The sequence below is a fragment of the Trifolium pratense genome, linkage group LG1 (assembly GCF_020283565.1).
Source record: "Trifolium pratense cultivar HEN17-A07 linkage group LG1, ARS_RC_1.1, whole genome shotgun sequence".
NCBI classification, from domain to species: domain Eukaryota; kingdom Viridiplantae; phylum Streptophyta; class Magnoliopsida; order Fabales; family Fabaceae; genus Trifolium; species Trifolium pratense.
The window spans coordinates 16,292,577-16,309,273 of record NC_060059.1 but is presented as its reverse complement, the minus strand read 5'-3'; the positions used below and the strand labels follow the sequence as shown (position 1 = coordinate 16,309,273).

At 31.4% G+C, this 16,697-nt stretch overlaps 1 protein-coding gene and 1 pseudogene across 4 annotated transcripts; one reads left to right on the top strand and one right to left on the bottom strand.

Moving 5' to 3' along the window:
* Positions 1–1,837: 1,837 nt before the first annotated feature.
* On the bottom strand, positions 1,838–5,731 carry LOC123908085. Of its 4 annotated transcripts, XM_045958603.1 has the most exons (5): positions 5,597–5,731; positions 5,377–5,507; positions 4,179–4,287; positions 2,972–3,037; positions 2,078–2,881 (listed from the first exon to the last, which is right to left on the bottom strand). In XM_045958603.1, the coding sequence occupies exons 2-5, from the start codon at positions 5,490–5,492 to the stop codon at positions 2,768–2,770; spliced, it is 405 nt and encodes a 134-aa protein (XP_045814559.1). In that variant the 5' UTR covers positions 5,493–5,507; positions 5,597–5,731; the 3' UTR covers positions 2,078–2,767. The 4 variants fall into 4 exon arrangements, with proteins under 4 accessions (XP_045814551.1, XP_045814576.1, XP_045814566.1 ...); XM_045958595.1 differs by having other exon boundaries at positions 1,838–2,881; positions 5,377–5,731; XM_045958620.1 differs by lacking the exon at positions 2,078–2,881 and adding an exon at positions 1,838–2,057 and having other exon boundaries at positions 5,377–5,731.
* A 1,391-nt stretch (positions 5,732–7,122) lies between these two features.
* Positions 7,123–7,587, top strand: LOC123908074 (annotated as a pseudogene).
* The last annotated feature ends 9,110 nt before the right edge of the window (positions 7,588–16,697 follow it).

The following is a 16,697-nucleotide window of genomic DNA, read 5'->3' as shown; positions in this document are numbered from 1 at the left end:
AAGATCAACAAAATCCTTTGGTGTACGACATGTACAATACCAATGACCTTGCCTCCACAACCATAATATATATTTTCATTAGTTTTGCTAATTTGCCCACTTTATCCTTTTTCATTCTTTTCATATTTTTTTTTCACTTCTAGTGAGAAGCTGAGTTCTTAAAATTAACATGGCCATGACTATTAACATAATCATGACCCCAATTTTGTTCATGGTAATCATGTGTTGCTACATTCACTTATGGGAATGGAGTAACATCATCAGTGGGTCGCATTTCATTCACTTCTGGGAATGATTATTCGTTCATTTATCATTGATACTATCATCAAATAATAAAATTAAGCAAATAAATAGATAAACATAATGAATAGTAACGTACTCCAATTATTTTTATTAATACTAATATAATGTAACATACTGAAATTTATAATGCAAATTAAATAGTAACATACTTCATTCAAAAAAAAATAGTAACGTACTGAAAGGTGGTATAGGTAACATATCGAAAATAAATTGGCATATGATTATATGTGTTGGCTTGTTAAAAATAATTTGAAAAGTAGTAGATATTTATATTATGTATAGGTAAATGATTTCCAATATGATGCATAAATCATGAGCAATATACTTGAAGTATTCTTATAGAAATATAAAATTGGCGCATAAATCATGATATATGTATATTAAATTATTGTTATTATTATTATAACAATAAATAAATTCAATAAAAATTATAAATTGCTAAGACAAAAAAATTGATAAAGTTATCATTTAGGGATGCATGCTTATTGAATTCTTTCGGAACTCATAAGAAATAATTTATATGAAGTTCTTCAAGAACTATATAACATCGTTATAATGTAAAAATAATCCTTTATGTAATCCTTCAGGGATGCATATAATAATTAAGTTCTTCATGAACTGTATAAGATATACTATAATATAAGAGGAATATATTGGTGCAATCTTTCAGGGATGCATATAGATTGAATTCTTTTGGAATTCAAAAAGAAATAAACAAAAATGCTATATAAAATATTAACAAAAAAATTATATAAAAAAAATATAAATTGATTTTACTTATATCTATGAATCTTCCGGATTCATATTTTAAAAGATATTTTACGATACTTTTAGGAACGTAGGCTTATGAATCTTCAGGATTCATATTTTAAAATTTCATCTCACACTATGAATCTTCAGGATTCATATTTCAAAATTTCAACACGATACTTCTGGATCGTAGGTTATGAATCTTCATGATCCATATTTCAAAATTTTCATAATAGTGTTTTCATATAAAAAAAAAATCTGAAAAAATAGAATAAAAAAAATACAGAAAATAAAATTATCACTTCCTATGATTGTTATACCTTTCTTCAAAGAGAAGAGACTATCGTGCTGATAACGTGTTATGAACTATTTCTAAAGATGAGGAAGAATATAGAAGAGAAGAGATGAATGAGAGAAAGAGAAAGGAATAAACTTTGTATTATTCTATTCACAAGTGTTTTACATTGTAACAAAGAGATCCTAGTTATAGGACACATTTAGGGGATAAGAAAACCTACACAATAATGGACTTCATTAAGTATTATTATTCATAATAACATGAACTATATAAGCAAAATATTTTAATGGGCGAATGTCTTTTTTTATAGGGTAAATGATCATTTATCCCCCCGCAAAATAAGCAAATTTTCGTTTACCCCCTATGCAGATTTTTTTTCTATTTACCCCCTGCAAAAAATAGATTCACTCATGTAACACCCTTAATTTTTACCCTTTAATTTTATTTGTAAAATGTCTCTTTAATAAAAATGCAGCGGAAACAAACTCATAAACAAAACTAATTTGTCCGAAAGATTCAAATTACTAAGGTAAACACCACGGTTCAATTTAAAAATTCGTAAAGCAATAAAACAACTAAAATAAAATTTAGAGTTCCCCCATAGGACTTCCTAGCAGAGCGACTCAATTATTGAAAACGCAAAAGGAAGACAGCTCCTAATGCCATCTCCGGACTCTCAGCTAAGCATCATTGTTTACCTGAAAACCTACGATTGCACATCGTAGAGGCGAACCAGAAAAGGGGTGAGTAACAACGTCACACAATTAACTGAATTCTATAGTAATATAAGAAGTAGCCAAACACATAGTAACAACAAGCAACATATTATCCTTTTGGACGACTGAATACTCACACAACACAACTCTTAGATACCACAACTCAACAAGCTAATACACACGCGCTACCAACGATTCATTAACTTCATTGCTACATCATTACTACACCATTATAAATATATAATTCGATATCATTATGACATCTTTTGCTTATTTTGGTTTCAGTATATAACCAAAATAAGCAAAATAAACGGTTGGAAAAGCTTCAGGACATGATTTGGAACATGAATCAATTCGAAACTTACTTAGTTTGCCTTTAAATCGAGCTAACCAAATAAGTTTTCTCTTAACTATTTTTGAACTTTGGGTATGCTTTTCTATTGGTTTTTCTTCGTGTTTCTTGGTATATTTTGATTTCTGGAAGTGTTTGGAAGCTTTTGGATTAAAGAAATTAGAGGTTTATGGTGTTTGAATGACTTTCAATTTTTCACAAAAATGGTGAAAAAAAATAGTGTTGTTAAATAGTTTCAATATGTTATACACTTAAATCATTAGTCTTTTAAATGGTTTCCGTTTTGTTAACCCATTAATATTGTTAAACGGTTTCAGTTTTGTTAACCCATTAATATTGACAAAAATATTAGTCAATTGGAATCATTGGTTGCGCATATGGAGGGACATTGGGTCGAGCAGCAGAAAATTGAGATGATTTTGCTGCAGGGTCAGACACCCTTTCCTGGCTTTTGGTAAGCATCTGAGAAATAATATGTACAGAAAACTTGAATTCTGCACAAAAGTTTCAGGTAACATTTACTGCTTAAAATGAAATAAATGGAAGCTGTACCTTTTTACCTTTACTTTTTCGTGCCAAATTGTGACCATCCTTCCTTCTCCTGATATCTACTTTCTTCTGTAAGAAATGAAAAACAAACGCACCATCATAACATGCAGAAACTGAGTTTATACAATCTCAATAACACCCAGCTTCTTTATTTCATAGTTTAAATTAAGGATGGGGAAGGTTGCAAATGGAACCGAAGTGTCGTGCGCAATTTAATGGATGAATATATCATCAATTACCCTTTTGTCTCAGGAAGGAACAAGATGGTTACTCTTAAATATCTTTGTCTAAATGTCTAATAACTTGTGCAATTGAGTAAATCCTAACACGAAACTTTTTTATGACAAATCCACCAGAAGTTGGGTAAAAGTGGCTAAAAGCTTACGAAAAATAATTATAATACATAATTCCATTATTAGGTGACTATATTCACCATGCAGCGACATATCAAAGATAAGATTCTCATGTCCCAACAAACAAGAAAAGTTCTCATAAGTCACAACCATGACATGCAGTGTTATCGATAGTGGGAATGCCAAAAAAACTAAAAACCGCTATGTGAAATAGCTAATAGCATTGTGGACAAATAGCAGAAGCCGAATTGCAGTTGAAATATTTCAATTATATAAAATAAAAAGGAATGTTGTAAACAAATAAAAATGGGCCACTATGCAACCAACATGCAGACTCTTCAGTTTTATTTTTAAAAAGAAAGAAAATTCCTAAAATTGTCTGTTGTCCACTACATCTGCTATGAACAAAAATACGATGGCGGATACTATCAGCTATCGCTCTTATAGAGGAAATGGGATGGTATCACGGTTTTCATAGTGGACTCATCAAAATCCGTTGTGCAGTAGAGCTATAGCACCACTATTTGAAAATACATTAAACCCTTGAGCATTGTTACGACGAACTTCTAGAAAAGGATCATAATAAGATAGACCCTGATGCCTTGCTGATACATGATCCAAACAGTTCGTTAACCAATGGTCGTAAACTTGCATCTAAATTCTAATGTAACAACAATGCAATGAAATAAAGACTAGTTATATGGTGCACAAGTGAGATAAATGTTGTATCATACTCAAATTTGTTTCCACCATAGGATCAAATGAGAAGCGATGTGACTTATTGATATAATGGGGGAAAACAAATTTGTGCATGGTATAAATGCCTTAATGCAGAAACTAACGAGTATGTAGCTTACGTTTACGTTCATCCACCTGACTCGCAGTGCCACATCCCTAACGCTCTTATCATTTAGCGCTGGAACTATCCTTGCATAACGTAATGCTATGTTCGATATTGAGGCATACCTGCAAAGCAAAATTTAAAATTTTCATTAATTTATGTGACTACGTTACTACGTATATAGAATTCACAGATATGCATTGCTAATCAAAATACATGTGTTGAACATTATGACAACACAATGAACTTACTGTTCAATCAAAGTACAGGAACAAAAAGTACTGTATTTAAGGAATTAAGTAAATACTAGTACTGGAAATTTCATTTACATTCCATTTCAAACTGCCATTTATCCTCATTTGCATATAATTAGTTTTCGGATCCCCTGGTTTCTCATAAAGCTCAGTGTGAACAGAAAGTACAATACACGCACGCATGTGTAAAATATTCAAACCCAATATAAAGCAAATAAGCTTTAGACTGAAATGACCAAAATGTCCAAAAATAAAAACAGATGAAACAGATATAAGTTTTAGAGACCGCTATTGAGTACTATATATGGACATGTTTGGATTGGCTTATTTAAGGAATAAGCCAGTCTAAGGATACACTAATCAAAATTCACAAATAAATACATAAGACGATATTAAACTCACATGTGAGACTGTTTGGGAGAATTTACGAATACGGCTTATGACAAACGTTGATAAGCTTTTCTCAGCTTATTTCCATAAACTCTCCAAGATAGCTTACAAAAACATCGTATAGGTCGTACGAAAACAATTTAACATAATTTTATCATATAAAAATTGCTAATAATACATATACACACTTATCATGCATGATAAGCACTTATACAAAAACAATACCTTTTTTAAGCTGTAATTTATCTTTTGGTTATAAAAATAGCTAATGCATATGCACTTATATGACAAGCCATTTAACTTTTTTTTATTCCATAACAAACGCTAATTTGTTTATCCAAACAGAGCCTATGATTACTTGCAAATAGCTTATTTATTACTATAAACCCTAATTCATGTCTTGAACTACAAAAATAGAAGACAAACACCAAAATTAAATTGATAGGGTTTAAGTAATTAACAAATTCAACTCTCAAACTAAACATCAAACTCAAAACACAAAGATACGATATAGTAATTACACATTCATAATTCAATGTAATATGATAGGAAAATAGAAAATTAACATACTTTGTGAGTAAATCTTCAAGAGTAGCTTGTTCTTCGGGGGTCCAATATATACCAGGACCCAAATTGCCATGAGCATGTTGTTCTTGATGGTTACCAGTCCCAGATGAAATCGCCATGGAATTAACCTAACCCTATTTTATTGAAAATTGTTATTATCCCCAAAAAAAATTAAAGATTGGAAATTGATCGTTGAATGATGAAATTCAGGTAAAAGGGTTATCGGAATGACGGTTAGTTCCCGCCGGCGCAAAACGGAAAGAGTGAGTGATGAAGGAGTGAGGTTGAAAGGGAAACGTGAGAGATAAGCAACAGAGAAGAGGATTTTTTGTTTCTATGCTCAAATTATAGTAAGAGATTTCTTAAATCTATTACTAATATATAACCACTATATTTCTTAAATCTATTACTAAGAGATTGTTATATTTTTTTAAAAAAGATATTTTAAAAAAATATAAAAAGATGATATACTTAAATATAGGAATAAAACAAATTATAGATAAGAACAAAATATATATCTTTTATTTACTAGTTTAAAGACCCGTACATTCGCACGGGTCTATTGACTTTTATTCAATATTTGAGTTTGTCGGTATTAGAGCTGTCAAAGGGGCTGGCCCGGTCCGGCCTGGCCCGGTCAAATAAAGGGGCCGGGCTGCCCGGCCCGTTAACTTCATGGCCCGACCCACTTAGCCCGGTCCGATAAGCAAAAGCCTACGTGGCCCGATGGGCCGGCCCACTAATTTTCATAGTTTTTTTTTTTGAAAAAAAAAAAAATATTCTACTAAATTTATGTTTCTCAGCTAAATCTTTAAGAAGGTAATTCGTATCCCTATATTTTCTCACATAATCTCCCAAACAACAATATCTTCCTCTTTATCCTCATCAAACAAACAAACAAATCTCTAACAAATAATCTCATTCTAATCCAATAAGTTTTTTGTCATATTATTATTATTATTATATTGTGTTAATTATTTCTTGTAAACTTATTTATTCGATTTTTATGTTCAAGCGATAAATAATGATCCCGTTTATATTTTTAATCAAAAATTAGAAATTTTATTAAGAATATTTAGGACAATTTAATAAACTTTGTGTTAATATTGTTTATGTTTCGTTTATAAAATAAAAAAACTGTTTATGTGTTTTTTTATAGAGTATTGTTTTTTTATTTCTATATTTCTATTTTTATGCAATTTTTTCTTATTTTTTCTATATACTTTCGATAATTTTTTATTGACATAACATTTTATAATTCTTTTATTGTTATTTTTTCCTATTTTTTAAAATGGAAGTTTGTTCTTGATTAATACTATTTTATTTTTCTGTTTTTGCACAATTATTTATTTTTAAAATTTATTTTCTATTTAAGCTAAATCACTTAATTGTAACCAAAAAAAGCTAATCAGTCAAAGCAAAAATATCAAATTCAATGAATAAACTTTAAAATTATTTTCTATTTAAGTTAAATCAGTTAATCAGTGAAAGCAAAAATATCAAATTCAATAATAAACTTTAAAAAGAAAAGGTATAATTTTTGTTTGCATTTATTACGTGCGAAACAAACTTGATTGGGATTGTGTGACTTTTGTACCTATAATATAGAAATAAAATCACTTCTAACAAGTGTTTGTTGAAGCCCTCAAAAAAAAAAACAAGTGTTTGTTGAACGCGCCAATAGTCGACACAATAAATGATTATATGTTGGATTTAATTCCTAGAGAAGAAAAAACATATTTGATTAATGATACTCCACTCACACAAAATGTAAACGGTCAAACAGTGGATGATATTCATACTCCCGAATTTTTGAACACGATTTCTACGTCGGAACTTCCAAATCACAAGTTGAGACTTAAAATTGGAGTTGCAGTTATGCTATTAAGGAATTTGAATCAAAAATTAGGATTATGCAATGGAACAAGACTTATTATTACGAGATTGAGAAAACATGCTCTTGAAGGAAAAATAATTTCATGAAGTAATATTGGTGATCAGGTTTTCATACCTAGATTTTCTCTTACACCATCTGACGTGAGAATTCCTTTTAAATTTCAACGGAGACAATTTCCTATAATGATTTCTTTTGCGATGACTATTAATAAGAGTCAGGGACAATCTTTAAAGCATGTTGGGATATATCTTCCGTCGCCAGTGTTTTCACATGGTCAATTGTATGTTGCAATTTCAAGAATTACTTCTAGAAAATGATTAAAAATATTGATCATCGATGAAGACGGTGAAGATACGACTAAGACTTCGAATGTGGTCTATAAGGAAGTCTTCCGTAATATAACATAATTTTCTTTGTATGAATATTTATTCAAAATTATTGTTGAACTATCGTGTTTAATGTTACTCAACTTTTTTCATTTACCTTACATTATTGGAATTGTCATATCTTATTTAATCATTATATATGTTACAGCTAATCAGACCCGTACACCGCACGGGTCGATGTTCTAGTAATATAGAAATAAAATCACTTCTAACAACTAACAAGTGTTTGTTGAAGCCCTCAAAAAAAAAACAAGTGTTTGTTGAACGCGTCAAAAAAAAAAGTGTATGTTGAAATTCGAAAATCAACAATATATATGTTTTTTTATTATTGTAATAATTAATATTATAATATTTTTTCGTAAATAATACTGTATTTCATTAACTCTCTGCCATAAAGAAAATCTCATATTTATTGTGTCGGATATATACAAATCTCAACCTATTTTATTTATTTTTACCAAATATCTACTCTAAAATGTTTTCTATTAAAAATAATAATGATTTTGTTTTCTTACAACATTTTTTACAACAAAAAGAGATTGTTTTTTAACAGTGAAGTACTACTCTTTATTTTTTAAAACAAAATTCTGGTAAAGAAATGATCGAAGAGTATTATTTGTTTACCAGAATAAATAAGAACGACAATTAAATAAGATCGTTAAATCAGCAGTCAAAAGACATTTTAAAATGAATGGAGCGAGTATATATGAGATCGGTTGATAAGGACTTACATTATATATACTAGCGTGCAGACGGCCTGCTCTTTTTATTTTGTTATTGCACTAATGTGTATATATTTGACTATTATGTGTGAAAACAAAAAAAAACTTGAAAAATACACACATTATAGTAGAAATAAGACAAAAATATCCAGCACCATAAGTAAAAAAAAAAAAAAAAAGACTTAAAAAACAAAATGATGAAACAAAGTGTTTGACAATGTCTTTCATTTTTAATGTGACTTAATTTGTTGTTTTTCAAAAACCTACTATTCATATATATATATATATATATAGGGGGCTGCTAACTTAGACCAAGTTGGGTCTAAGTTAGCAAGGTGCACCTTTTCAGTTGGACCAAAATACCCATTCTTTTTAATTAATTAAACAAATTACCATCAATGGACGCGGATCTAGTGTCGCGCGCGTACCGAAGGACCATGGTTACAGACCGTTGATTTCCATCAGACAGCCAAGATCTGATCTCATCAAGACTGTCTGATCAATCAGACAACCCAGATCATCCTGATCCATCAGATTCCAGCGCCTGCGCCACACTGGATTATAACCTGGAGAGAGAAAAATTTGCTTTTTAAAAGTAGGACACGTGTCACACAATGGTTGGCTGGGCGTGATTTTTGTTCATTTAATATTTTGAACTCAATTATTTCGTTGTAAATTAATTTTTTATTTATTTTTTTTTTACCAAAATTCATAATTTTTTTTTCTCTACAAATAGAGACTTGGTTCGTTTGATTTGGACACCGAAAAAAAAACGCAATTTTTCACTACCTTAATCTCATTTTTCACTACCTTACATCAACTCACTGAAACCATTCTACCAGCAAAATGGTTTCAGATTACAACTCTCTGAAACCATTGTACCAGATAAATGGTTTCAGAAGCAAACACAATTAATAAATTACTCACTGAAACCATTCTACCAGTAAAATGGTTTCAGAATACAACTATGTGCAACCATTCTACAAGCTAAATGGTTTCAGAAGCAAATAACTAATAATCAACTTACTGAAACCATTCTACCAGCAAAATGGTTTCAGATTACAACTCTCTGAAACCATTGTACCAGATAAATGGTTTCAGAAGCAAACACAATTAATAAATTACTCATTGAAACCATTCTACCAGTAAAATGGTTTCAGAATATAACTATGTGCAACCATTCTACCAGTAAAATGGTTTCAGAAGCAAACATTAGTTTTTAATTACCGTTTTATCTCATTTAATTAACTAAAAATAGTTTCAGGTCTCCAAAAATTTCATAAAATATACCAAAAGTTCCAGAATATTATCTACTATTTTCCTGGTATAATGGTTTCAGTGAGTTGGTTGAGTGGTGCGTGTTAAATTACAACATACAAGTAACGTATTTAGTAGACAAAAAATGAGATTAAGGTAGTGAAAAATTGCATTTATTTTCGGTGTCCAAATCAAACGAACCAAGTCTCTATTTGTAGACAAAAAAAAATTATGAATTTTGGTATAAAAATAAAAAAATAAAAAATTAATTTACAACGAAATAATTGAGTTCAAAGTATTAAATGAACAAAAATCACGCCCAGCCAACCATTGTGTGACACGTGTCCTACTTTTAAAAAGCAAATGTTTCTCTCTCCAGGTTGTAATCCAGTGTGTCGCAGGCGCTGGAATCTGATGGATCAGGATGATCTGGGCTGTCTGATTGATCAGACAGTCTTGATGAGATCAGATCTTGGCTGTCTGATGGAAATCAACGGTCTGTAACCATGGCCCTTCGGTACGCGCGCGACACTGGATCGGCGTCTACTAATGGGTATTTTGGTTAATTAATTAAAAAGAATGGGTATTTTGGTCCAATTAAAAAGGTGCACCTTGCTAACTTAGACCTAACTAGGGTCTAAGTTAGAAAACCCCATATATATATATGAAAAATCTATAATATAATTTTTTATCCAACTTAGCAGAATAGAAAAAGCGGAACACACAGACGGCCGCTGGATTGAAAAAAAATAATAAGAAATAAAATTAAAGTACATGTTAGCGCGATAGAAAAAGTGGATCACATAAACGGGCACGGAACGTGCCCGCTTCTTTTGGCATCTAGCGGTCAAACGGGCAAGTTTTGTGCCCGTTTGTGTGATCCGCGTTTTTTATTCTGCTATCATATATAAATCGTAAATATTTTACTAAGAATTTAATTTTTATTCAATTCAATTTTTGCGTACTTTTAGTTTTCATTTAAATAAAAGTTGTATTTTATGTGAATTGATTGACATAATAGGTAAAGAAACAACTTGTTACCAATATATGTTAATATGTGATCTTATATTTAAAAAAATGTGATCTTATATTTGAAAAGTATTTTCAAAAAGACTTCATTCGATGCGTAGAACATAAGAATGAAAGTTCATGATGGTTGTCAATAGAAAAAAAAAACTTTGAACATAAAATGAAAATCCATTTTCATAACTATCAATGTTCCGGTCAAGATAAGTATTTATAGAGAGAGATATACATCCATAGTTAAAAATAAGACAAACTATATGTTTGTTAATTGTTGATTTCATGATCATACATGTCTTTGTGAAGATAAAAAATAGATTTTTGACTTAAAACAATAATCAAACTCCTCTCTAATCTTCTACTTCTTTTTTAATCATTTTGTGTGCCTTTCGTAAGGATGACTTTCTGTTTTCATACTTTTTTCCTTGCTATAGTCTTCTCCCACTCTTTCCCCTTCCTTTCTATATCTATTTTTTTTGTTGTTGATGGTGTGAGGTGTCTTCTCTCCTCATCAACCTTGAACAGATGTCAAAAAGAAAAATGAGATCGTAAAGCATACAATAAGTTTCGTTAAAAAATGAAAGTACAAAAGAGACAATTAATGCTAAGATACAATGACATCAATCATCAAAATTGAAAAATGAGGTTTTTATCTTTTGGAAAAATTACAATTTTTGGAAAAATTAAGATATAATTACTGGAAAAATAGAAAGAGTTGAAAAAAACTTTTTGATAGTGATTTTTCCTTCAATGTTATAGCATATACCCGTTGTAGGTGTGAAGCCCCTGACAAACCTTTTATGCTTTTCAAAAAATGTCAATATGATCTCCCATCTTTCTTTTCTCTCTGACATTTACTTTTATCTTTTGCAACAATTTTGAAATTAGGTCTGAAATAAGATGTAGAAAATTAAATAGAAAAGTAGAAATGAAATCAATTGAATGAAAAAAAAAAAAACATAGCCTTATATTAATGTCTATGATGTAAGCATAGTTGAAAAAAAAAACAAAGAAGGTTGTCCCTAACGTCCATGAATTTGTAGTGAAAACATTCCAAATATATATGTACTCCATTAAATAAATGACGATAAAAAAAAAATTGATGCTCTAAATTCCTAAAAATTAAAAGATAAAATATGTTCATTTTCTTTGTATTCAATTGCTGCTTAAATATTGTACTCTAAATACAAAACTACCATGAGTAAAAAATAAAACTTATAATTAAATCTTTGGTTGTTCTAAAACACTTGTAGATTCAATCAAAAAGTAGAATCCATTTCATTAGAGATACTCCATGAGATGTTCATTCAATCGTCGTAATAGAAACACATTATAAATGAAGCAATGTAACCAAGACTCAACCAAACATGAAATGTGATTATCGCATGGTAGTAACAATTGAAACAAAGAATGAGTATATATTTTACCAGATTCTCAAACTTCAAATAATAATAAAATATTTCAAATACTGAGTATATACATGATTGAAGGCTTGAAGCCATTTGAACACTTTTGTAGAAAGAGAAAAAAATTCGAACCAATATTAATGAACAACACAAATGATAAAAAATGGAACAAACATTAATGCACAACACAAATGATGAACACTAACAAAGAAAAAATAACAATAGATGAAGAACCAAAAGAGAAAGGGAGGGTGTGAGAGAAAGAGTCTTGAAATTGAAGCACCATCATTAACATAGTCTTTCATTGTGCGTATTTTCAATGTTAAAGATCAATAGAAAAGATGAATGTGAAACAAAAATCGTAGTGAGACATTTGTTTGTCGCATTGATGATGTCACTGCGTTTCAATTTCAATGAATGGACTTCTGCAATTAAACGTTAACAAATTTGGATAAAAATTAAAGACATATACCAATCAAATATTAGAAGAAAAGTTAAGGAGAGTGTGCAAAATTGCGTCACTCACATGACTACCCTTAAAAAAATTAGAAGAAATGACAATAAATAGTTATATTTCTTACTTGTATTTTTTGTTGATAGGTGTAACCTTTCTTACTTAAATTTCCATGATTTTGACCATGGCATCACTGAGAAATTGTAATGTTGAATCTCATTTTATGATTTAAAAACCCTTAATATTTTTTTTGACAAATAAAAGCCCTTTAATTAAGACTACTATATGAAGTCAAAAGGATAAAACAAAAGGAGAAGAAGGGGGTATTCAAATGGTAGTTGAATGAAAGGATGTGTAGTGTTGGAAGATAATATAAGCCGTTAACATAATTTTTTTGAAATGGTAACCGATATAGGATTTGATTTTTGAATATTTAAAATGAAAATTTTCAAGGGTATTTTGGAATTTTAAAAAAAGGCTACACCAAAAAAATGTTTTTCCTTTATTATTGTTATAGATATAGATATAGATATAATTCGATATCATTATGACATCTTTGCTACCTCATGACTACCTCATAATAATAATAATAATAATATATACGACATCATTTTGACATCTTTCTAACCTCATAACTACCTCATAATAATAATAGTAATAATAATAATAATAATACTTCAACAAAATTATAATCATTATAATATTACAATTCAACATCGTTATTAATAATATAGCTCAACACTATTAATAACCAACTACAACAACATGACTAAAACGACACTGCTACTAATAACGAACAACGATTTAAGACAACACCAACGATAGTCCAAACTTAGTCAAACTAATTAGTTTACTCTTTTTAACAGCGACCGACCAATACCCGAAACAGCTCCGACTCAAGTAATTTAATTAAAAACCAATTTGCAATTTTAGTTAGAAAATTAACTCAATTTAATAGACAACAATTATAAAATAATTTCAAATCTAGGAACCAGAGAGAGTGAATCACACCAAAGGGTTCTAAATATTCAAAATACTGTACATAATTTTTTTGGGAAATTTTCACGAAATTATAATATTTTTAATCACATTTTTACTCCAAATAATTAATTACAAATAGCTACGAGTGTCCAAAAATTATCAAAGTGGTACCAAAATTCTCGTAAAATTATTTATTATTTTAATGTAAAAAGAACTAAAACAATTGGAGTCCCCTAGAGGTCTCACGCGCCACCACTCTCCGGGGCTGCGACTGGGCGTTGATGACTACTGTTCATCGTCTTCGTCACCCGACTTTCTGCAGAAACGGGTCACAACGACCCGCGTTGACCCGACCTGTTATCCCTCGTATCTCAACGGATTTCGACGTTCTTTATACCGTTTTGATCGCAAATTAAAGTTAGAAAGATACCCGGTATTAATTTTTAAAATCGGAAAGCTAATCACATGTAAAAAGAGGCTAGAGTTCTCTTTAAGAAAACAACAACAACATCATTAAAACCATACCCAAAGCTCTCGGTTATGAGTTAGGATGGTTTGAAAACATCTCGTGATCGTTTTAATACTGACACGACTCTTAAAACATAGTAAAAATACCTCTCATGGTTTATTAGACTCAAAGCACAGCTTATTTATTCTTTTTAAAAGTGGTGATTATTTTCAATTTCTTAAACCCATCTCCATTGATGAACTCAGTGGTTCCATCTAAACTTTCCAACAATTAAGGACACGTATTCCAAACATAGAACAACACAAAATTTCAACAACACAATTAGGCATAAGAGTCCAAATAAAAGGAACATAGGACTCAAACAACAACAACAGTAAGAAGGAAATAAGAAAAACACAAGTTATAACCATAAAACTATAAATTCAGAATTTCCTAAGTGAGTTGGACAAACCCCTTACCTGTATGGTAGTGATCTCCGTAGTTTTTCTCCTCTTTCTTTCTCTCGTGAATCCTCTCTTTTGTTCTCTATTTTATTTTTCTGTTTCGGTAAAATAGTGGGCAATCCTAATTTGCACTACTTTAACCTATTTATAGAAAAAAACCTAGGTTATTTTATCTCTCCAAGTTATGAGGATTTTATTTTATTATTTAATATTTATTATTATTTTATCACCTCCCAAATCATGCTACAAGGCCCAATAACTACTTCTAAATCATTTATTTTCCTACTTCATCTTATGTACTTCAAATTTCCGTCAACTAATTATTTAACATGCTAAAATAATTAGATAATCACGCAAACACATCTAAACCATTAATTCCTAACAAAATAGACAATGATTAACTAAATTCTAAATAAACGAATAATTCTAAAAGTCGGGGCGTTACAACTTGTTCTGGTAAAAAACAAGGGGGTTTGTATTATTGATCAAATGGTGTGATTACACTCAGTTCAATCCCAACAACCCTGGGAGTTTAATAAGTCAGAATTCGATCTCGCTACAGATGAAAATATGAAACTATTTATAGACCATTAAAGCCTTCTTCTCCAAGCTAGGGTTCCTACAAATCCGGTCTTCCGCGCCTTTTCCGGTGATGCAGCGTGAAAGAAGGAGTAAAACCTTGGTCTCCAAGCCATGGCAGTTTCAAGGAGTTGGTTTCTTCATTCCCAAGTTAATCGCTAAGGCAGGGAAGGATGAAGATATTTTGTTATCGTGTGTAAATCCATCTTATGGGCGTTATCCTTCATTGCCTACCTCGCCCAGGCCTTATATCGCCAAATGGACGTTTAGAATTTAATTGTTTTGGGCCTGTTTCCTTTCTCATATTAATTGGGCTAGTTTGATTTTGCCTTTAAGCCCATTGCCCAGTCCACAGCCCCCCAAGCATGAGATCCGTAGGAATGAAATGCTTAAGTACAATTCGAATTTCCCTCCATAATTCTTGGCGCGTGGTATACCGCGTTTCTCTCCCACTCTCTGGCGCACGTTCTTACGTTCATGAGCAATTCTTATTAACCGTTTCCACACCTGCTGCTGCCACGATGAGATTCTTTGTCTATAAAAGTGGGACTTTGATGAAATAATCAGTTCATCCCTTCTTACCTGCGAAATTCTAAGCTTTCCTTTCAGAGCTATGTCTCCCAAAAATCCTCCCTTTGAATGCGGTCAGTCCCCTGCTTCCCCCGTCATCAAGCGGCTTCGCCGCATGTTGACCCTGAGTACGGAGGACTTAATGGACGATTTTGGTGAGTTCTCGGAATTTGTCAAAGAGCTTAATGACTATTGCTGGAGGCTGACCAAGGAAGAGAAGCGTTTTCTTGACAGTGTGCTGCGTCTAGAGAAAGAGTTGAAGGATAGTGCATCCTTTGTGATTGCTGTGGAGAATGTCAAAGAATGCCATGCCGAAGTTACCGAAGCTGTCGACAGCCAGATAGAGATTACGAAAGAGACCATGGGTGTGCAGGAGGAAATCTTAGGAATATGCTTCAACGAGGAGCGGAGAGTGGACGATCGTTTGGCGCTGCTGAACAAGGAGATGAAGCCGCTTGTGAAGAGGAAGAGGGCTCTTCAAGGCGAGATTAGGGATGATGTTGCTAAGTTGATTTCCAGGCGTCACTCTTTGGTGGACCTTTCGGACAAGCAGAGCGAACTAAGAGAGGATCTGAAGCCCATTGAAGAAAACATGGTGAAGGCGAAGAGGGTGAAACGGGCATTGGAGGAAATGCACCGTATCGCCGTTGCCGATGCTGGTGAATTAGGGAGTTCTACCATGCCATGAAGTCTTTTGTTTGCTCATTTTTCCGTTTTGTGATTTTCTTTCAAGTATTTGTAATTTGCTTCCGCGTTTTGGGATCCTTGTTATTTTCATTCTGTTTCTTTGCTTCCGTTGTATTTCCTTTATAAGAATTTGAGTATTAAGTAATTTCTTTTCCTTATGTGTTGCTCTTCTGTTCTTTTTAGTACCGCCTCCTTTTGCGATCTTCGATAACTAAAACTGGGTCAAATTTTGAACTCCTTGGAAATGTAAAAGTGACATTTCTCGAGACAGTCAAAAGTTGGTGGTTACGACCGTCCAAGCATTTATTGCTATGGTTAATAACGATGTTAAGGTTAAAAGTTGACTATAAATATCACCTGATAAAACTCAAATTTATATCAATTTGTTCTGAATCATCACGATGGAAAAGAACAATGCCAAAATGCCTGCTGCTGAGAAGTCTCAAACCC